The sequence below is a fragment of the Onychostruthus taczanowskii genome, unplaced genomic scaffold, assembly GCF_017590055.1.
Source record: "Onychostruthus taczanowskii isolate IOZ18803 unplaced genomic scaffold, ASM1759005v1 scaffold38, whole genome shotgun sequence".
NCBI lineage: Eukaryota > Metazoa > Chordata > Aves > Passeriformes > Passeridae > Onychostruthus > Onychostruthus taczanowskii.
The window spans coordinates 2,575,084-2,598,132 of NW_024501237.1; the positions used below are offsets into that span (position 1 = coordinate 2,575,084).

Here is a 23,049-nt window from a genome sequence, read left to right on the forward strand (position 1 = left end):
ACCGGGATCCGGCGGGGCGGGGGGCCGGCCCGGCAGCGCCCGCACCCCGCGGGCCTGCGGCGGACACGGGTTCGGCTGGCGCTGGACCCCGGGAGCATCCCCGGGCATCCCCTGAGCACCCCCCGGGCATCCCCTGAGCACCCCCCGGGCATCCCCTGAGCATCTCCCAAGCATCCCCCGGGCGTTCCCTGAGCGTTCCCTGAACATTCCCTGGGCATCCCGCAAGCATACCCCGGGCATTCCCTGAGCATCCCCCGAGCATCCCGCTGCGGGCGCGGACACCTCCGTCTCTGCCGGGTGGGTTTTGGGTCTCTCCGGAGCCTGGCCCCGTCTGCCCAGTGACCTCGAAGGAGCGTGTGAGGTACCCAAACACAGCGCAATGGATGCCCTGTGTGCCTTTTTTCTCCGGAGCTGTGGGTAAAGCCGGTCAAGAGCAAGGCTTTAAGTTCTCTGCTAGAATTGGCTACTATAATGCTGAATTACCAAAATCACCTGTCAGTTTTTATCGATTCCTGCCACATACAGGAATTTCCTACACAAGCGGCCAGTTAAGGGCACGATGTGGAAACAGGGATCTGTCAGATCTGGCTGTCTGTTCCATTGTCCACTGACAATTAACTGTGCATATACAATGGGAAGACAGAGGCTGCTAACATTGTCACTCCAGTGAGGCTGATAGATTGTGAACCTCAAACATCATACAGTAAACCTGTTCTGTTTCTGGGTACAATCCAAACAGTAGATTTTTCTGTGCCCTGGGGCAGTCACTCTGCCATACATAAAGTGTGTCGGATATCCTTTATTTGAAATTTAGTGATTGCCACCGCTTTTAGTAGCAGGGATTGCAACAGTGTGATTATGTGTTTCCCATAATCTCCTCTCTGTATTGTAACTTTTAGTTTATGTTGATTGTTGTTTGGTGTTGTTTTTAAATATGGTTGCATGCTGAGCTAAGATCTTTGGCTAAGCCTTGTGCAGTGACACACAGGTCCCTCTTCAGAGCTATTTGATTCGATACCCTGATGGGCAATTTGTTTAAATTCCCCTGTGCAGTACAGATTTGCCTTCATTTCTGACATACTGAGGTGTTCCTGTTAACAGGCTGAAGCACCAGCTCTCAAAATGCATCTATGAAATTGGCTCAAATCGAAAATATTATTCAAAGTCACAATAAGCAAGACAGAGCTGAGAAGAAAGACTATGTTAAAGAAAACTGGATTTGGAATGAGAGGTACCTTGTCAGCTGTTTCAATTCTGAGCCATTGAAGGCTGTAAACCAGAACAGAACTGTGCATCTGTTAAAAGTATGATTGTACTAACAAGTAAAAGCAAATTGCTGGAGCTTATCATCTGGTCAAGTTACCTTGTCAGGGCCATGTTCTTATCCAGTTCAAATAAATGGTGAAGGAGATTATCTTAATCCACATCACTTAAGATTCAGCCTGAAAAAGGGGTTCTTCATCCAGGGGGCAGACTAAGAGCTACTTTGGGCCTGCTGATGCCTGACCACAACTGCAGCATCATCCCTTGCTCCTCCTGAAATGATCCAATCAAACATGCCAAAGATTGTGTCCAAGGAAGAAGGTGGGTCACTTCTCTGCAAATCTACTGAAGGCTGCTGGTTTGCAACAAATGCTCATTTGAGCCATGGGTGTGTTCTGACAGGAGCCCAGAACCATTTTTTTTCCTGGTCTCTTTTCATCAGTAGCCAGTGGAAAGGCGTAATTCCCCGTAAAAAGATAATTGTTCCTTGACAGCAGTAGCAGCTGCTACAGCAGTTGTACTAACAAATATGAGCCAGTTTTAGATGAGTAAGTGAGCTGCAGAAATTATGCCAGCTGCCTGTGTGTTAACACATATACTTACTAATCACATATCCTTAATGACAGGCAGGTATGTACCCACTGGTAAAATTAGACTGTCTATTAAATTAAATTACTCTACACAATAATTATTCCTCAATGGGGAAGTGACCCAACTTTTATTTTTTGCTTCTAACAATTTTCTTGCTTTAGCAGTCAAGCACAAGCTTTTCTCCTTTCTACTGCTTGTTTTGTCTTTGTTAAGCTGAAAGGAGCTTACACATCTCTTCAACTCACAAAAATTAAGTAGGAGCCATGAGATCTTCTGCTTTGTTTCTACCACCCCTCCCTGCCTCTTCTCCTTGCCCTTTACTCTGCTGATTTGCAGGACTGGAGAGGATGAAAGCAATCAGCTGTGTTTACTACAGTTGCATATGGCAAATTCAGCTGCCAGCTAATTACTAAATTCACTGCTCAACATTCCATGACTAAATTTTATTTTTTCTTTAGGAATGAAATAAAACTGCAGATTTATTTTCCCACCTAGGTCTCTGGACAAAATGGGGAACGGATTAGTGAAACCCAAGCACCTGAGGCAGCCAAACAGGCACGTGGCAAACCTCGCTATTGGCTGTGCTGCCAGCCACAAGTTTCTGATGGACCCATGCCTGGGCATCAATGTGATCAATGGGCAAGCTGATGTCCTCTGCAGCAAGGTACTTGAACTGGAAAAGGAGCTGAAGAGAAAAGATCAGCAGTTGCAAGAGAGTCGAAGCCATGTTGCTGAGCTTCAAGAGCAGCTGGCTATGCAGACTAAGGTCATAGCAGAACTCACCAAGGAGCTTCAGAACAAGTGCATACAGTTGAACAAGCTGCAGGATGTTGTTAGGACTCAAGGGGAGCACTCTCTTCAGCCTTCTCCATTTAAAGTCTCTGCTGATAGAAGGAGAGGAGCCAAGGAAGGTGTATCTGCAGAGCCAACAACCCAACTGTGTGATTTGAGCAGGCAAACTATATTTTCCCTTGAAAAAGCAACAGTCCGAAAGGATTCCAGGTGAGCTTGTTGCAGAGGGCTTCTATGTTTGTGTTACAAGGTTTTTACTTATAACTATATCCTCTCCTCACAATAAGTCGGGATTAAGGTATTCATCCTTTTCATGTAGGCTTTGCAGCAGTGATGGATTCTGGTTGAGCTTGTGGGTAGCTTTAACCAAGAATCATCTGTGTCCCACAGACTTCAGATGAAGAGTGGGCAGCCTCTATTTCAGATGAGAATATTACAGTTTTTTGGGATTTATCTTTATTGCCAGCTTCCTCCTTCCCTCCAGGTTCTAGCAATCATGGTGTAGGAACTGAATCTTACTTGTTCCTCTTTGAATCCAATTACACCTTCTAGACTCTGACAGACCCAGAAAGCTCTGTGGTCAGAGCTGACCTTGCAGACAGAGATATCAGACTGGGTTCCTTAAGCATAACTTAGACCCTCTTTTACCTTGCACTGTAGACACAACCTGAGAGTCTGTTTAACGTGGTGGTAGCCAGACTCTGCCTGGACTTCAGCCAGTGACTTTAGTGCCTTCAGATTTGTGGGGAACTTTATTCATGGCATATCTGAGTCTTTACCATAGTAGACCTGAGAGTTATGAGGGGTGTTTTCTCATCCATCATGTCCACCACTGCACCTTAGAGGGTACCTCATGAATCAGAAAGGCTGCCTGAGTCACCACAAAGAGCTGAGAGCTTCAGCTAGCAGTGTTTTTCCAGAGTAAAGGAGCTGCATTAATATTTTATCACAAGTACCTGGGTAGCTTGAATCATAGTTTTCAGAGTGTTCTGTTTGTAACCTGTCTTCTCCTTGGCATGATCTTTGTACTGCAGTCCACCACATGGTTTTCTAGGGTGCCTTCAGAGACAGAATTGTAACAGCAATGAGGAGAAGGGCCAGTGGATTAGCAAAGTGCAGCAGCCAGAACCAAAGCAAGTATTGCAGCTTAAGCAATCCAAATGTAATGCACATCATTTTTTGATGTTGTAGTAGTTCAAAGTGTTATTTGATCTTCCAAATATTTTGGAAGCAAACATATGCCAAAAAAAGCACCACAAAGCTGTAGTGCTGTGCATTGCTAAGTTAAGTTAGATAAGTCTAACTTAAGTTAGATAAGCCTGTGATACACATGCACTTGTAAGACCCCATCACCTTGCTGTTGAGACAGCCAAATGATGAAAGACACAAACATTTGGTTTCCTTACCTGGTCTGTAAATACTGTAGTAGGTCAAGTTCAGGCAGTTGAGACACATAAGAACAAAGTAACCTTCACTGTCTGCAGAATTCTGTGTGCTATGATTAGCAAATACTGAACAATTAGCCTGACAGTGTCTGTAGGGGTGTTTGGAGTTGCTGCTACCAATAGCTGCCTCCCCTTTACAGAGAAAGGACTTAATGCAGCCCCACTGCTGTGTAAGGTGACCTTACAGTGCTCCTTGTGCAAGGAGCTGCCTCAGAAGGAGGGGAAGCTCCATGCTTCTTGAATTTGCATTGATTCCAGAGTGTCACCAGTCCCTTTTAGAAATATTTGTAAACAAATGGCACAATTTGATGCTGTTTGTATGGTGGGAGTTTGAGTGCCATACTTTTGTTTGGAGTATCTCAGCATGGATGATTTTAATGAAAGTTTTAGAAGCATATCTCCTCTTCCATAGTTCTGGAAGCTTTTCTGCTCATTTCACATATCAGGTTATATGCAATTACTGTATTTTATTGCAGTATTGTACACATGATGCAGGCCAGGATGAATCAAATTAGCAAGGTTGGCTTTAGATGAAAACTAAGTTAGAGCTTATATTCCAATAACCCTGTTGCTTTCAGCAGAAGGTAAGTTATGATTCCTATTTCTAAACACAGTCCTCACCATAGCTACTTGGTTTTATTTTCCTGCATCATCTCATCACCTTTACTTATTTTCAGTCATTACATGACTAGTAATAATGTAAGTGTATTTATGTGCCCTAGGTTTGTTCATTCCTGGATTGTCCTCAGGAGATTTTTCCCACATAACCTAGTTTTGATGACAACCTCCCATTGCTTTATGAATACAAACAGGAGGAAGCCTTAAATGCCTCAGAAATCTGTCAGGGTTTTGACTTTGTCAACATTAGGAGTGTGGGGACTCGAAGGCAGAATGTATCTTTCACTTCAGGAGTAAAAGAAAACTATCAGCAGGGCCATAAAAGTCCCATGAGTGCAGAAGTTGTTTAGTTGCCTTCATTTCTGGTGAGGACTTGAGGCACTGCTTTATAGAATGCCCTTGAGCCAGAACTCACATCAATCAGAACCCATAGATTGTGTATGGCCTGCTTTGTTGTGGCTGGTTAGCCCTTACCCACAGATTCATCCATTGTTTCTTTTTCCATATTTTCTCCTTCTTAAAATCCAACCACTGGGCTCTGCCACCAGCAGCTCAAATATAGACAGTTCTTGACTTTACAGCTCACCCATTTATATGAATTTACTGCAACAGGAGATGGTGCTCAGACTGTCTCAGGGAGCAGTGAGAACAAGGTTGTTCAATGGGATTGTTCCACCAGGTGACTACAGCACCAACAATTCCCTCACTAACCAGGCTATCACCCCACAAGGTCCCAACAAGGCAGGCAGAGCAGTGTGTTAGAAACAAGGGGAATCCTCTTGAGAGGAATGAATGCTTGGTGAATAACAAACCCCAGCCATGCTGGGCATTTTAAACTTTGTGGTTTTTCGTTTGCAACCAGTGAGAAGAAGCTCATCACAGATGCCCTGAATAAAAACCAGTTCCTGAAGAGACTGGAGCCTCACCAGACACGAGACATGGTGGAATGTATGTATGAGAGGACGTTCCAGCAAGGGAGCTACGTCATCAGACAGGGAGAACCGGGAAACCACATTTTTGTGCTCAAAGGTGAATATTGCCTACTTGTACAGCACACAAGTACAAGAAACAGGAAAGGGGTTTGGAAGGTTTCGCAGGAAATCACAGTGAGGGTGTTTGTGCCTCTAAATAATTTGTACCTGTGGAGGGCAATGCAAGTTTTACCAGTGGCTTTTATAAAACAGAGTGAGAGCAATAAAAAGCACCTTGGAAACATGAGTCTTGATTTAATGTTTTTTCATGCCCTTTTTCATTTCTGAAAGCCCTGAGGCCAGCAGTTCCTTTCTGTTGTAGGTGTAGTAAACCCTTTCTTCTCCGGAGGAAGAACAGGTATTATTTAAAATACAGAGAAGTGCTCAATGGTGAAGCCACTCCTGAAATAAACTTACTTTTCAACATTCATAAGATGCCAGTTTTCTGTGTATGGGAAATTAAAACATGAGCTCTGCATTCATTGTTCTCAAAGCTGAGAGATTTTTTTAAAAAAAAAAAAAAAGACCTGCTTGTTTTTTCTGGGGAAAAAAAAAAGCTTTAGGATAAGAAGGCTTTCCTAAAATAAGGCCAACAAGTCTGAAATCATTTGTGCTGACTGCTACTGTGCCTCAAATTGCTGTTCAGCTATAGTTTAACACCTGGAGTTTGCTTCCATCAGCAATAAGGTCTTTCATCCTTTCATCATTAAAAAAAATTTGTGTTAAATTTGCATATTTCATCAACTGGGGACCACTAAAAGTCTCAGAGACTCAAATGAATTAGAGCTCATACTACAAGGAGTACATTCTGTTGAGGTGGGAATATTTAAACAGGAGCAAATGTTGGAAAGCATATTTTCTGGCTTCATATGGATGGGTTAGTTGGAAAAAATTATGGTGACTGTGTTAGGAAAACAGAAATGTTACAGGTAAAAACAGGAGGAAGGATTTGTGATGGTGTGGTCATATGTTTGCAAAACAAAATGATAACATTTTGAAAACAGATGAAATATCAGAAAGGAGATGTGCACCTGGAACATTTTCTGGCACATTAGAACCTTTCTTGAGGAGATGGTGTGGGCCTTGGAGAGAAGAGGGCAGAACTTTCATAACATGTTTAAGAGAGGGTTTTTTGGGGCCATAAACTGTGAAGAAGTTCAGACTTTCTTTGACTTATGCTAGTAAAGCTCAAGAACAACTTGAATGAAGATTTAATGTGCTTTTAGTTTTTCTGCCCTCTGCTTTGCATTCTCTCTCTATATATACTCATACATCTGTATGAAGAGACAAACCATGAGTAATTTCTCCTGTGATCATTATTTTGAGACTTCTTTCTTTACACCACACTAGAGTATCTGAGCCACAAGTAAGTGGCTTGTTGTAACAAAGCTTTATCCATCAGGATTTAGGATGACCCTCCCTTCCAGAGCACATCTGTAGATTAGCAGTACATTTAAAAAAATAAATCTTTACTGGTTTGTGTGTGTGTTTCAAAGCACTTTTTGCACTGCTGCTCCCATTCCTGTGTTCCAGGGAGTGGCAAAGTCAGGAATATATTGATTTGTTTTCCTTTGACTCTGTACAGCTGAGCACAGGTTTAATACCTATTATCCTGATGATTTTTGACAGAGGGCAGTCTGGAGGTCTTTCAGCAGAATAAACTACTCTCCTCAATACCTGTGTGGACAGCATTTGGTGAACTGGCCATTTTATACAACTGCACACGGACAGCTTCTGTGAAAGGTACCTGAGGTTAAATACAGCAAACTTGCTTAAAATGAAAACTGTGGATTTTTTTGTGAGATCCCTGTTATATCCAGATTTTCTTTGAAGTTTTCATTTAATAGATGTTTGCATGTCTTAGTTATCTACAGTAAACTCACATATTTCTTCCTTGAGTTCTTTCTTCTTGGGAACATGAATACTATGCCATGAATATCATTCCATCTCTGGCATAACCCTTGATAAACAATTAGGCACCTCCAAATTGTGCTGGTTAGCCTTATCTGTAGCACACTAACAACTAAAGCAGGACTGTGTTTTAATTGTGGATGCTTTGGTAGAGGTGGTGGTCTGTGGCTCTTATGTTCTTGTGTCAAATGCAGTGCCGAGGATGAAATTGCAGTGAGTTTGAAAGCACATGAGAACATGGTATTTTTAGTAGAGTGGGTACAATTCTAATTCAATTTAAAATATGCAGGAATTAGTTAGTTTTGCCCTTCTTTTAGTTCTGTGTCATCGTTATGTTGCTGAGTCTTGCCTAGATCCATTTGCAGCTGGCAGTTTGGGGACTGACCAGGATGGAGTGGTTAAGTGTTGCTCTGATACAAATATTCTTCTTCCTGCATAAGACTGGGTGTACATCCATTAAGTACCCCCGACTCCCTTTCCAACATGCCATAATTGTTCTGTGACAGACAAGTAAGTGACTAAATATGGTTAAGTTTGTCATTTTTCCACTCTCCACCATTTCATAAATAATACTTTTGTTTGAAGACTAATTTCTGTTCTTGTCTAAATCTGCAGGGACTTTGTGCCACCAGTAAGTATGAAGAGTTCATGTTGACTTAAAAAGGAGGAAATGGAATAAAACAAGAAGTTGTTTGCTGTAAAAGCTTTTGGTCTTTCTTCCTGGACCCAGTTTAGGCACTTAATCGTTGCTGGCTTTGCAGATGGAAGTTATTACATGTAATCTGTTTTTGTTGCTGCCTGATAAACAGAACAGCATCAGTAATGTGATTATTTTTCTTACTAACATGCTGTTCTAATTGAATATGTTCCCTATTTTTCTTTTTTGCCTGCTCTATAGTATTAGCATTATAAAGTAGTGTTTCCGCATAATAAGATGTCAAGCTGCTTTAGGCCTTTGCTAGCACTAATTGGTTTTGAGGTAGGACAAGAATTGTCCAATTATTGACAAGAAAAGATGTTTGAATACTTGCAAACACTGCAGAAATGCACCCCTCCCCAATAGCTTTCCTGTGATCCTTGTGGAGGAGGAGCAGTACAATGCCATAGCTGAGCACAAATAGTGAACACACAGGTGAAACCCCTTCCTGATGCTGGATCTCCTGACACCCTTTTCCTGCAGTCTGTGAAAACTCACAAGTGGAGGATTTCATCCAAACAGCATCTCAGTGGCTGCTGCTGCTGCTCAGCAGCATCTTCACAGGCAGAATCTCTATTTCAAATTGGCAATGTGATTTATCCCTGTGTTTCTGAATTTCTCTCTTTTCTTAATCTCATCTTTGAGATTGCAGGAGTTTTTCAAACTCTATAACTGCTTCATTTGGTTAAGGTGCAAGATACAGGAAATACATTTGCAGCAGACTGGATACTTGCCATGTTTTCTTCATGCAAAGTAAACTGAAAGATGTTATCTAGGAGAGAAATAAAACCAAAGTAACACCTTTGTTCTCCCATCCAGCATCCAAAAATATTTTTTTATCTGTTTTGATAGATGGCAGAGCATATGTGTATATTGTGTACAATGAGAAATGACTGTGCTGCATTTTAAACCTGGCATTTTTGTTTCCTGAAAAAAATGCTTCCATGTTGATTATAAACAGAGGAAATCAGTTGTTCCAATTTTTTCTGTAAATTTTATCTCACAGAAAACACAGTTTTGTTCTTTCATAGGGCAGAAGGAAAACTGCTGAATATGGTGTAGCATCTTTTAAAAGAATAGATTAAATTTAATAGAATCACATTTTGCTTAAAAAAAAACCTGTTCTGTTGCGTTGATTATTGCACTCAGAGGCTGCTTTGTGATTTGCATCTTTGATGCTGAATCCTTTGCCTGCTTAGTATATTAATAGTTTGATTGTCTTTTGAAAATGAGTCATTAATATTTTGATTACCCTTTATTCCCTTATATAAGGGATAGTTTGGAGGAAAAGTGTGTGAGGATTACAGGATTGAATGAAATTAAATTTATTTCTTTATCTCTGTTATTTCTATCTTAGTGCAGATAATTTGCATACAATCTGAATTTGCATATAATCTGAATTAGAGTTTGATCCAGGGCACAGTATTTAACAACATAGGTTTTGGAAAACCAGCCACGTTCTTGTTTCTTTCAAATCAGCTTCTTTGCATTTTACAGCTTTTGAGCGCAGTGACTGTCTGTGATTAGGGTAGATTTTCCCAAGTGTTCAGCCCTGTCATTTCCAAGGTTGCTCAGCCTATGGCATTGCATGGAAAGGGTTACCTAGAGGAACCGTTTGGAAATATATTCCTTACTTTAGTGAGCATTGTTTAAGTGGGAATTGAATTCTTTTAAAAGTCTGATTACAATAGGTGCTGGATATATAAAATTCAGCCTTGAGCCTTGTGAAATAGCTAGTCTGCCTTCTACCATGAGCTGATGCTCTAAATATCATCCATCAAATAATTTGGAAACATTGCTGATTTTGTTCTTTTTTCTGTTTTCTCAAAGCAATCACTAATGTTAAAACATGGGCTCTGGACAGAGAAGTGTTTCAAAATATCATGAGAGTGACAGCACAAACGAGACAAGAGCAATACAGAAACTTTCTTAGAAGGTAAATATGATTCATTTCTATTTCTGATACTGCTTTGTGCTACTTACTAAGGTGCACAGCAATACTGTGCCTGTCTTGTAAACAGAGAGAAAAATGTGCTCTTTATGCAAATATGGCCTCAGAAGCCTGAATATTTGTATTTTTTTTTTCTTTTAAGATTCATAAGAGGTTTTTTCCCATTTTAATTGTTTTTCTCCTGCATCACACTAGAAAACTTCAATAGATGCTTGAATGCCTTTAAGTAGTAGCATAAATGTATGGGGAACTTGCAGGTCTAGAATTTAGAACAATATAATAAATAAAGCTATGTAAATCCTCCAACGAGTAGTTAGTTCGCTGCTGGAGTATATTAAGGAATATTCCTTATCCTTTGGAGATTTGAATATGAGATCTGCATGTCTCTCAACTTATTAACTAATTCCAACATAAATTGCTAGGAAATCTGCAGAGCAGAATAATTCTCTCCTGCAGGGACCACTGAGAGTGGTGCCATGCGTCTCCTCAGGAAGATGGTTCCAAACCACAATTAGCTGATGTAATATTCTATCTTTTTAACCCAGAATGACCATTCTCTTATGCCTTCAAATCAAAATGCCAAGCCTGGCCATGCATAGAACTCTTGTGTATTTTCACATCCCTCTCCACCTTTGATTTCTATACACACTTTTTGTTGAGCCTAAATAGATAGAAATTTCTATAATTTCCAAACCTTTACAAGTCCAAGTGATCAGGGTGGGAAGTTTTTTTCATTCTTACCAGCAAGTTCACAAAGGTTTACTGCAATTAGATTATCTTTCCATAGCTGACCAGAGTACTGAAGTTTTTACCTTTGATTTCAAAGTCTTTGCAGCGCACTTGAAAATATATTCTTGAATTGCTATCATATCTTGGGTTTGTAATTGCTGGATTCTTTTGAAATCAATCCTTATTCCCACAAAAGTCCTTCTTCTCCTGAAATATAAAGTTGATTTACAAAGTGACCAATGTTTGCTGCATTTCTAAGTTGTGCAAGTTTTTTTATATAAAACTAGGGTGAGAATGCTTGAACCTTCCAAATTGTTTAGTTGTATACTGTGTTCACCACTAGTTTAACTAGTTATAAAATTTGATTGTAAAAATTGCATAGATAAGAAGAGAACATAAAAAATTGTTAATGATAACTACTTTGGGTTATGGGGCTTTTTTTGTTTGTTTGTTTTCTGGAAGTGTGTCCCTGCTGAAAAACTTACCTGAAGATAAATTAACCAAGATCATGGACTGCCTGGAAGTGGTAAGATATTAAGCTTTTCTAAATAATATTCAGTAAGCTTCCAAAATAACAAAGAAAAATAAAAAATAACTGAACTTTTTTAATATGAGAGTGGTTTTGGAATAATCAGAACTGAATTCCAGGTTGGCAGAAAATAATGACATTTAGTGACATAGAAGTAAGTTATATTTTTGGCATCAAAGGAGCCAAGCAAGTAGTTAAGAGGATTTGTAATCTATCCTTTATTAAGATTAAGTACAAAGTTGCTCTCCAGGACTCTTTTGGTAATCAAATTTACCTCTTTGTGATGTGGATATGTAATACTTTCATATCCCTTGGACTACATAAGCTGCAAAATGTAGGGGAAGAAGGCAATAGGTCCCCAGCACATGAATCCAGCCAAATATCTGTGTGCCTTAGGGCTTCATTTGCCAGCAGCCTTTCAAGGTAAAGGCTTGATATATAACCATAGCTTTTCCAAGGACAATGATAACTCCTTATTCTTTTCACATGGAGGCATGAAGGATATAGGAAGTTAAACATCAGTGAAACATCCACATGTGTTAAGAACTCTGCACAGTAACCTGTCAAAGATTTATTGGACAATATTTTCTCTCACTTGCCTCCCACCAGGAGTACTATGACAAGGGAGATTATGTTATTCGGGAAGGAGAAGAAGGAAACACCTTCTTTATAATAGCAAAAGGAAAGGTAAGGTACAATAAACCTAGCTTAAAAAATAACATGTACAATCACTTCTATCTCAAAAGCTACCTTATGCCTTATGGGCTGTGGTCTTCAGTAAAAATGGTGCAGAGTGTTTCTGCACATGATAATAAATTCACAATATCATGGTAAAAGCCTGAAGCAGCATTGCAGAGGTTCAGGGAGCCTAATTTTTCATTCACAATGAACTCATGTTATAGTATTCTAATTACAATGTAATTAAATTGTGTCCTGAAGCCTCTTGACTCTGTGGCACAGATGTAAAGCCAATTTTTTTGTAAATGAGATTTGACTCTACCTCTTCTCCTAGATGGTGCAATGTCTGATGGGCAAAACATAGACTTGTGAAAAGTAAGTAATGGAGTCCCAGGCTTAGTGGAGAATGGCCTTTGAGGTGTCTCAGAATCCTTTCATTTGTTAGTCCCAGAGGAGCAAGGCAGCAGCCTTTATCCCTCAGCTGATACCTTGGAGGCTGACACAGGACTCTAAAGAATTAAATCAGGAGAATTTTCCACAATAAACTTCCAGTTTCCAAAACATCTCTGTGTCTGTAGATATTCTAGTTTGTTTCTTGCTAACATGGGCATCAGCAGAAAGTGCTACTGTGGAAGCAGAGTTTCATGAGGGGAAATGTTAGTTAATGCTTCTGGAGTGTTGCCTATTTAACTGAGAAGACAAAAAGCTCATATGACATCTGCCCACTGTGGGAACTGAAGTATTTTTCAGTCTTTCATTAAAATGAGACTTATTCTGCTCTGTTTCAAAAGGAACAAGGAGAAAATGTTGAGGGGTTGCCAATAATGAATATATTCCTTCTTCCCAACAAAAATCAGAGAGGGGTCAGGGAATGTTTAGGTGTAATTTTTGAAAGGAGAGGTAACAATATGTATCTGTAACTCTTTCTGCAGTGCTACTGAGTTTAGACATTTCTGAAATACACAGAAAAGAAAGAAAATTGTGCAATACTTTGAAACTTTCCCTTACAAAACTTTTGTTCCTGTACTTTGCAGGTGATAGTTACCCAGAGTACTACAGACCACTCGCAGCCTCAGGTGATTAAATATCTACACAAAGGAGATTACTTTGGAGAAAAGGCTCTCATTAGGTTAGTTCACACTGTCTGATTCATGACATGAATTTCTGGATCTCAGTTGTCCCATCACTGTGTGTCAGATTCTGCAACTCCTGGCTGTTTTGAATATATTTCTTTTGACTGTAAAGTTAGTAGATGAAGATAGTGACCAAATTTGTGTTAATGTTTTGAGGGGTTGCAGAGAGAGCTTGAAAGTTTACACTGGCATCTACCTTTGGTTTTCCCTGCAGAAGTCAAATGCTGGCCCTCTGCACTGTAGCTTATTGTTAATATTTCATTAAAAACTGTGGTGAGGACTTGTGCCAGGTTATAATTGCCAGAATGGATAAGGTCCATTGTGAGTGGAATGAGCTCTTGTTTCCATTGCACATGGCAGTAAGAAACAGAGAGAAGGAGTCACACAATACATATTTACATGTGGGATTGAGGAGAGTCACTTGAGTTTGGGAATGTTTTATATCCAAGATCATTTTAGAAATAAGTAGTAAATCCTAATGTAGTGATAACTACATCTCACCCTACTTTCTTGGAAGCTTGCTAAAGGATGTAATGATCCAAACCCTATTGAAACTGGAAAAAAATACTGTGCTAGACCATAATAATGACTAGTAAAAGGCTAAATTTTGTATTTGGTTCAGCAGCACTAATCCAGGTACAGGCTGCAGAGGCCTTTGAGGAGTTTCACCTAGAGCAGCTGTGATCTTCCATGAGTGCAGTGTGAGGTACTTTGAGGATTTTGACATGCTTCTGAAATCTCCTAATGCATTTCAATTCCCAGTGACGACGTCAGATCAGCAAACGTTATTGCAGATGAGTACAACGTGGAGTGCCTCGTCATAGACAGAGAGTAAGTACATTGCACTTCCATAAAAGATTTGCATCCTCTTTCAGTAGGTTAACGTGACTTGCAGTGGGTTAATGTGACTTCACTGTGGGCAAAACCACAATGTTTCCTTAAATGAATCCTGAGCGATGGTTGTGCTTTAGGAATACAAATGAAGAATAGGAATACACCTGCTGACAGCAGGTGCTGGAGCACAGAAGCTTAAGAGTAGTTCAGAGTTACTCTTTTCTTTCTCTCCTTGTAGTGTTGGTGTTTATCCTGATCTCCTGGGTCACCTAGAGGTTCCTAAGGCCTGTTCTTTTCAGTGAAGCACAATGCAAAGAGAGCATTCCAAAACTCTGCCTTCTCTGCCACCAGAGTCCCTGCTCCACTATGTAATGGGTCCACATTATCCTTTGTTTTCCTTTGGTTACTGATGTATTTGAAGATGCCTTTCTTCTTGTCCTTGACATCCTTGGCCAGATTAATTCCAGATGGGGCTCAGCCATCCTTGTCTCATTTGTATTTACCTTGACAACCTCTCTATATTGTTCCAAGTAGCCTGACCCAGCTTCCAGCTCCTGTTTTCCACTTAAGCCTGAGTAATTACAGGAGTTCTTTATTTCTCCACACAGGTCTCTTGCCCCCTTTGCCAGATTTCTTGATCATTTCTTGATCATCACTTGAGGAAGTGATCCTTGAGTACCCACCGACTCCTACTGGGTCATGACTGAAATGTTCAGCAGTTTATGATGTTTCCTTTGTGGTTTTAGGACATTTAATCAAACAGTTGGAACTTATGAGGAGCTGCAAACTTACCTGGAAGGTTATGTGGCCAATCTGGCCCAGGCTGATGAAAAGCGACATGCAAAGTAAGTCAGATCATATTTGTTACACCTACAGCAGGTAATCATAAAAAAGAAGTCATAGATACCTAAGTAAAATCATTGATGGTAGTTGAAGGAGATGGACCCCTAGGAACGACAGCAGTCACTGTAGTAAAACGGTCTGGCTATGCTTATGGAGCCCAACAAACTTTTTCTGATACAAAACTTACATAGAATCTCAGGGTATTGACTTCCAAACAAAAATTCATTCTATTCCTGGAAAGCTGAGCACAGGAAAAAAAAATTATGTTGTGCTCAAATAGATTTTGCATTTTGATGATAAGTTCTTTGACTGGTAAAAAGCCCTGAAGGCCAACTTTAACTCCAAGTTGAGTTAAGGAATATGTATCATTGTGCAAAAGATTAAGTGCCATTTCAAAAAGAAAGAAGCAGACATAAAGAAACAGTTTATTTTTAATGTTTCAGTGTAGCACTGATGGTATTGATGTCTGCTCTTAGCTGTGGGCTGCACTTTTACTTTATGTACCTTTGGTTTCAGTCTGAGCACTGCTGGAAGATTAGCAGTGTGTTTTTCCTCTGTTTAGAAATATATCTGCATTCTTATTTCTGATAATTCTACTGGAACTGGTACACAGTCCTTCAAGCATTGCTTCTCTAGCTTGGACTGCCCAAATTTTACAGGTGCCCCCATCAATAGGAATATCACCAGGGATCAGGTCTTGCTAAAAATTATTGTAGATTCTACTTAGTCAATTTCAGTAGCATTTTTCTTCTAATTTACTTCCACAGGATTCCATTAAGGCTCTATTAGGAAATAAAAAGGGTTTTCTTTCCTTCTCCTTTCCCACTTCCCCTTTCCTCCTTTTCCATTTCCTTTCCTTTCCCTTACATAATATCATTAAAAGTAATGACAAGGAAAAGCACTAACCTATGTTAATTTTCTTAATGCAGAGGAAGATCCTTCTGTGGACAGTTGACCAAAGAGGTGTCTTTGGAGATGATAGAGCTGAAGGAGAAAGTAGCCCAGTTCCCTCCTTCCCCATTCCAGAATTTAGAAGTTGTCACAACTCTGGGTGTTGGTGGGTTCGGAAGGGTTGAGCTTGTAAGAGAATGTTTTAAAATTATTCATGTAGCTCTCTGTCTTGGATGATTGATTTAGCCACTGAATATTGTGAAAGATTTTGGTATTCTATGTGCCTGTGCCCCTCAGGCAGAAATAATTCTCCATAAAGCAAGCATGCATAGTTTAAAAAAGCATTTCAGGACTTGGATGTTTAAAGAAGCAAATCCATTCTTGTGTGCCTCCATCTCCCGCTGCTAAAAGTACCTTCCTGGTCACCAGACACAGTCATCAGTTTGTGCATGTGGAGTTTACAGACGTGCCTGCCTGCATTATGTTCCCTGAATGGCAGGCCTTTTTCCAGGAATCTGCCTGGACCTGGAGCAATCTGAATGGCATCACATAGTCTGTGCTGGTAGAACTGCTTCTGTATGCCCCACAGCAGCTCCAGCCAGCGTGAGCTATCTCTGAGCTGTGTTCACTGGGAAATTTCCAACAATTTGCAATGGCTCTTTTGAGTCATATTCAATAGCATGATCAGCTGTGCTTCTGGGATACCAAGAGCTTCATTAGCCCAAAGCCTTAAATTCCACTCAGCTCTGGCTGAGCTGCAAACATCTGACAAATACCTGAATGCTTTTTGTGCAGGCTGCTGAAGGTAATGGTAAATTAAAGGAGAATTTGTGCTTTTAGTGAAGTCAGTAATCCTTTACAGTCGTTAGACATTCAAGTGTTCCATTCTGATTCATGCTTCACCAAAAAAATTCCACGCTGGAATTCTACTGCAGCATCTGAATACTAAGCTAAAAATTGAATTCTCATCTAGCTGTAGAACACAGATATCTGCTTTCTTCATTTCCAAGAGGCCCTGTTTTAAGTTCCATCTTTTTATTGCATATTGGTTAATATTTCAGTGTAATGCAAAATCATTCATAAACATTCTTCCTAAACTGCCTCTCCTTTTTGTTTGTATTATGCTGGTGATTAGAAATCTTAAATTGAAATTGGGACCCACTGTGATATAAACTCACTGTAATATGTAGTACCCATCCAAGCTGCTGCTATTTGGTATATATAAAATAAACGGAGGGAACATTTCACTTTATGAGTGGGGACTGGGAAACTAAAATATCTGATGCTTGGCTTAAAATCACACATAGGAGTCCTGCAGAAAATCTGGAATTTGTCCCTTGTTACAGCCATCAATTTCAGTCCTATGCTGTGCTGAAAAAGATGGATATCAATGTATCTACTGAGAACAATTTAGTAAAACAACTTTTCTTTGCCTCATGTGTTTTCATCATTTTTATTCACAGGTTAAAGTTAAAAATGAGAACATGGCTTTTGCTATGAAATGCATAAAGAAGAAACATGTAGTGGACACCAAACAGCAAGAGCACATCTATTCTGAGAAGAAAATCCTTGAGCAGATATGTTCTCCATTTGTTGTAAAGTAAGTTGAGCACAAGGTTCCCTTGATTTTGTCCCCCAGCTGACCCCTGGGGTAGCACCATTAGGAATGGGGTTTGACACATGAGTTCTGGAGGAAAGACATCGCCAGCCTTGCTTTTTGTTTTGCTTTTCCTAAATTGCTGCTGTTTGTCTCCACAGGCTGTATCGCACATTCAAGGATAACAAATACGTGTACATGCTCCTGGAGGCTTGCCTTGGAGGGGAATTGTGGAGCTTGCTGAGAGACAGGTAACAGCAAACACAGCATAATCTTGCCCTTAAAGTCAACCCCATGTGGCTACTGAGTAGGTTCTCCATTCAATGAAAAGATGTTTGGTTAATATTCTGGTTGTTAGATATTATCTGGTTAATAACTGAGGCGTTTTCAGAACTTGGTTGTGATTATTTTTGTTCCAGAGGCAGCTTTGATGAATTCACCACCAAGTTTTGTGTTGGGTGTGTGACAGAGGCTTTTGACTATCTGCATCAAATAGGAATTATCTACAGAGACCTGAAGCCAGAAAATTTAATTTTGGATGCTGAAGGATATATAAAATTGGTAAGATGTAATCAATTGTAATGTTATCCTTTTGTGCCTGTATCCTGTTTCTTTGCAAGGGGGGATATAAATAGCATGTAATTATAGAACCAGGATCCTGGAGTGTAGTAACTCTTGTGCTTCAGCAGTAAAGAGGGAGGGCTTCTCATTGCACAATGAGAAACAAAGGCATTGCAAAGCCACTGCAAGCCATGGACAAACTGGGGAATTACAATCTCTGAGAGCTCTTGCCACAGTATAAACAGCAAAAGAAAAAATTCTCCCAGCAGTCAGTTTTATTGTAAGAACAGAAACCACATTTCCCAGGTGTAGGATTACCTCCCTATCCAGCCTCAAACAATCACTGGTTCAACATTCATTGATTCAATTTACAATCATAGGTTCCCTCTCTTTGTGGAGAGGGAACACAGAAAAGAACTCCCTCCATGCTTTACTGTGACCATGCAACAAGAATACTCTTCAGGGAGCTTGAAATATCCATTCTGAAGGCAATGAGCAACCCACTGCTTTCCAGGGACAGTAAATCTCATGTCCTCAAGGAAATCATGGGCTGTTCTCCCCAGAAGGAAAACTATTGAGAAAATTACTTATGACAATAAATGCATCTGCTTTATAACATTCAGTAATCCAGTGGAATTACCTCTCTCCTTCACAATTACACTGTGTGGTTGTTCTAGCTGTAAACTAGCAATTCTGGGGTCTCTGCAAGAAGTGAGGAAGCAATTAAGAACTTAAGGCTTCCCAGTGCAAAAGTCCTCTGCGTTATGCAGCATGTGTTGATTTTGATCAGGTTGATTTTGGATTTGCAAAGAAGATTGGATCAGGGCAGAAAACCTGGACGTTTTGTGGAACCCCTGAGTATGTTGCCCCTGAAGTCATTCTGAGTAAAGGCCATGACTTCAGCGTGGATTTTTGGTCCCTTGGGATCCTTGTGTATGAACTCCTCACTGGCAGGTGAGTGCCTCCTACTCAAAGTTCTTACCTGGTTTGTCTGTTTCTAGAAACCTTTCCAAGGTTATTTTTAGACAGCCCAGCAGAATGATACTTCTTTATGCAAGTCTTGCCTTCCATCATTTCAGAGATGTCACAGACCTAGTGGGTTACATATTCTCAGTTCTGGCTTATCCAGGCACAAACCATAATTGGCAGGTGTAGGGCTCCTGTAGCTGCTGCTTCTGTTCCTGTGAGGAACAAGTGACAACTGTTCTCTTCCCTATTAGTGGGTGATGGGGTGCAGTGGGGTGGGTGAACTGTAAGCAGGGCTCTCTCTTTAGCTCCCTGCACACTCCCATGACAATTCTTTGGGAATGCCAAGTGGCAAAACAAAGTGAAAGCTTCTCTGAGTTAGGTTTAAAAGGACACGTGATCATGCATTTTACCTGGTACTTACAGGAAGCTTCTCAGCTTCAAGCCGTTCTATTATCTTAAACAGGCTGAAAGGGTGAGGGCTGTAAAAGCAGGAATGTGGGCTTTTTTGCCATGTTTTATTCTATATTCTCAAATATTTTCTTAGATAAGTATTGGCCACATTTGCTCTTGCCAGATGTTCCATTTAGCAGTGTTGCTTTCTTTTTCTAGCCCACCATTCTCTGGGGCTGATCAAATGATGACATACAATTTGATTCTCAAAGGCATTGAAAAGCTGGATTTTCCTAAGGTAATAACAAGGCGACCTGAGGATTTGATCCGCAGACTCTGCAGGTAGGAGGGGCAGTTTGGGGCAAAGCCTGAGTGTAGAGAGATTGAGCTCTTTCAGGACTCAGACTCCAGCACTGAATTCCTGACAGCCTCATTTGGAATTGTTATGCATGGCATGGTCTATTCTGATTGAATTCAGTATTCATTGCATGTCCCTAAATGTGTCACACCTCTGAGTCTGCAGAGGCAGCAGAGGCTCTGGGCTTTCTCTGTAGCTGGGAATTTTTTCTGAAACACATCTTTGGGAAAATTCATTAAGTGGGGACTGAGGAAAGAGCTAAGGAATTTGATTTTCAAATCAAGCACATTGTTAAAAAAAAAAAATAAAAGCTTCCAAAATGACTTAGGCATATAGATTCTACAGAAAACACAGGGCACTTAAAGACTGGCTTAAGTCCTTTACAAAATGTGCAGAAGGTGATATTTCAGAAGGGCCAGGCTAACTCAGTGGCCTGCACCACCTCTGGCTGGTGACACTGACTTTGGATTCCCAGCTTCTGTGGGATTTCATCCATGGCACCGGGAACAGTATTCAACATTCTTCTGTACCACAATTGGAAGGATCTTTGTGGCTGTAAATTTTGAGCTGCCTCCTTTAGTAACTCAAACCTGCTGGCCAGGGGAAAAAAAAAAAAAAAAGATGTGCAACCTTTTCTCAGTCAGCTGATTTCCCTCTGCAGCTTTTCACAGCTGAGTGACACTGTTTTGGCTTTCTAGAAGGTTTCTCCATCCTCAGAAAAAAGCAGCAGTGAGCAACACCTCATTATATCTCCTCATGAGGCCACATGTTTTATGCAAGCTGCATCCCTGTGCAACTGTTAAATGCAAGCAGTTAGGACCTATAAAGGCTCTTTTAAAAATAGGAATATTTTATATATTCTTATCCTTATTCTTTTTCTTTTTCTTTTTCTTTTTTTTTTTTTTTTTTTTTTTTTTTGAGGCAAAACCCTACAGAAAGATTAGGCAATTTGAGGAATGGAATAAATGACATCAAGAAGCACAGGTAAGCAAAAGAGACTTCCAAGAAGAAAATTTGGGGCTAATTTGAAATATTTTTAATATGTTAGAACCCAGACAGGTAAACTCATAGACATCTCCGTTGCTCTTGAGTATCTTTTCAACTATAGCAAGCAACAATATGAATGTAAATCCTCAGCATGATTATCTAAAAATCTTTTTTTTTTTTTTACTGGTTTTGCTGCCGGTTGTTGATGTAGGAGTTTAATTCAGTTCTCAGAGAAATCGATGCCAGTTCAGCATCTGCCTCTCAGACCTCCTGACCCTTCAATATCTGCTTTTTAAAAATGAGTAGTTAAGGATTCCAGAGCAATTTTAGCATTTTGTCCTCTTTTTTCTAACAAAGAAAGTCTCACAATGAATTTTTCTAATGCAAGTCTTTCTTCTAACAAAGAAAATCCTCTGTAAATTAAACATTTTCTGCTTTCTCTTCTTATCTGAGTTGTTTCTAAGCTCTACACTTTGTGCCTGGGGAAGGCAATTATTTGATTTTTCTGCTTGTCTTCCTCTTCTCGTGTTGTAAAAAGGGTGGCATTCCAAGGAGACACACAAGCCTCTGCATGGCTGTGTTTCTGCATGTATTCAGCTGCCTGTCTGTGCACCTCCTCCATACAGAAGTGCCAAAGTGCCTGGTGGTCCTGGTGCTGCCCCTGCCTCGTGTGGCAACGACGGTGCTCGAGATTCCTCCTTCTAGCTGTGTTGTTACAGGAGTTGGCATGAAAAAAGCTTCTTATAGCCCTTGTTCATGTGATTTTTCAGCTCTTTGTGGTATAATGTCAGAAAAGGACCTGTCTTTCTCTTTTGGTCTCTCCCTGTGTCTTTTATCTCTTTTTAATCAGGTGGTTGAGTGGTTTTAACTGGGATAGTCTGAAAGTGAGGAAATTAACATCGCCTTTAAAAAGAGAGGTATTGGCTTTGGCTTTCAGTATCATAATGCTTTACTAACACAGCTTGGCTACAAAAGAGAACTGATGGTGATAGCAAAACTTCCCAAAGATGCATTTGAATTATTACAGTTCAACATTTTTTTTGTGAAAATTGAACAAAAGAGAGACAGCAAGCAATACATAACTTACAGACAGTCAAGTAATGGAAATATTATTCTGCCTGTGTACTTTGCATTATATTTTCACCATTACTAGAAAAAATGTTTTTTGGTCAGAAACTAATATTGAAAAAATGTATCTCCCTTGGTAATGGGCACATTATTAAGATGCACTGTTCATATTACTGTGAAGAGTACAAATTCCTGTGTTCTACTACTACTAAGTTCCTACACAACCTTGAGTAAGCTGCTAGTTTTAAATAGCCTGTTTGTTTTTGCCCTTAAATGAAAAAAGACTAAGGATAAAGCATTTGAAGCTCACTTTGATCTTAATTTGAAACAAAAAGTAATTCTGAGGTCTGCATTGAGTAGCTACCCTATGCGTGTAGATTTGGTCTTAAATAGCATCCAAATTGTACAGTGTGGCCGAGTTTTCTTACTGAATTAACAGGGCTTTGAATGAAATTGAGGATTTGATAATATTTGGGAAGTTCTTTTGTACAAAAAGGCTAAAAGGCCCACTGTTCTGTTGTACAGTGTAATTACTGGAGGTATTTCTTGTAAAGAATGAGGAATTAGATCCATTGAAAGACATAATCTGTATCATATTAGCCTTTCATTTCCATGTTGAGAGCAACAAAAATTATGCATAATCAATAGATAACATTTTCAAATGATACTTTCTGAAACACCCTTTTGTTTGTGTTTTCCATGTCCTAGTTGTCTGGACCAACTGATTACAGCTACTTTGACAGCTATCCACCTGAAGTGGGAAGCCCTCCAGATGAACTTTCAGGCTGGGACAAGGATTTCTGAACATTTTTCCTTCTGGCACATTTATAGAGACTCATAGGCATCAGTTCTATCTTGTTTCTTGCTTAAAATGAAATTACACAAATTACACAGCACTCCTTGAAGAATAGAAGACAGTACAGAACCAGAATTTGTTTGGATAATCCACCGAAATCTGTGCATTTTATAGCAAAGGCATGCATTCAGTCAGCAGATGTAACCTGAATTTTTTTTTTTTTTTGATATGCAGTGTCTTTTTGAACATTTTCCAGATACCATTGATCGGATCTATTGCTTTGCCGCTAAAAGTACCACTAGCTAAAATTTTGCTATTAACAATGTTACCATACATCTTTTTTTGGGTGGAGAGGATGGGTATCAGAAGCCAACAGTTGTGACAGTTGTCAGTAGCTAAAACTATAGGCGCTTATTTATTCTTTTTCTCTGCTGTGTTTCACTTTTC

At 39.9% G+C, this 23,049-nt stretch overlaps 1 protein-coding gene across 1 annotated transcript in view; it reads left to right on the forward strand.

Moving 5' to 3' along the window:
- PRKG2 (protein kinase cGMP-dependent 2) overlaps nt 1-22,610 on the forward strand; it is a 23,426-nt gene extending 816 nt beyond the window's left edge. Inside the window, exons 2-19 of the mRNA XM_041412110.1 lie at nt 2,350-2,856; nt 5,572-5,738; nt 7,310-7,423; nt 10,119-10,224; nt 11,431-11,494; nt 12,107-12,184; nt 13,210-13,304; nt 14,071-14,139; nt 14,889-14,987; nt 15,915-16,065; nt 17,340-17,476; nt 17,635-17,724; nt 17,893-18,034; nt 18,825-18,988; nt 19,613-19,735; nt 20,673-20,735; nt 21,589-21,655; nt 22,515-22,610. Of these exons, the coding sequence (XP_041268044.1) occupies nt 2,363-2,856; nt 5,572-5,738; nt 7,310-7,423; nt 10,119-10,224; nt 11,431-11,494; nt 12,107-12,184; nt 13,210-13,304; nt 14,071-14,139; nt 14,889-14,987; nt 15,915-16,065; nt 17,340-17,476; nt 17,635-17,724; nt 17,893-18,034; nt 18,825-18,988; nt 19,613-19,735; nt 20,673-20,735; nt 21,589-21,655; nt 22,515-22,610 (2,319 nt within the window). The 5' untranslated portion in view covers nt 2,350-2,362. The remainder of the gene's footprint in view (nt 1-2,349; nt 2,857-5,571; nt 5,739-7,309; nt 7,424-10,118; nt 10,225-11,430; nt 11,495-12,106; nt 12,185-13,209; nt 13,305-14,070; nt 14,140-14,888; nt 14,988-15,914; nt 16,066-17,339; nt 17,477-17,634; nt 17,725-17,892; nt 18,035-18,824; nt 18,989-19,612; nt 19,736-20,672; nt 20,736-21,588; nt 21,656-22,514) is intronic.
- Nucleotides 22,611-23,049: the final 439 nt, after the last annotated feature.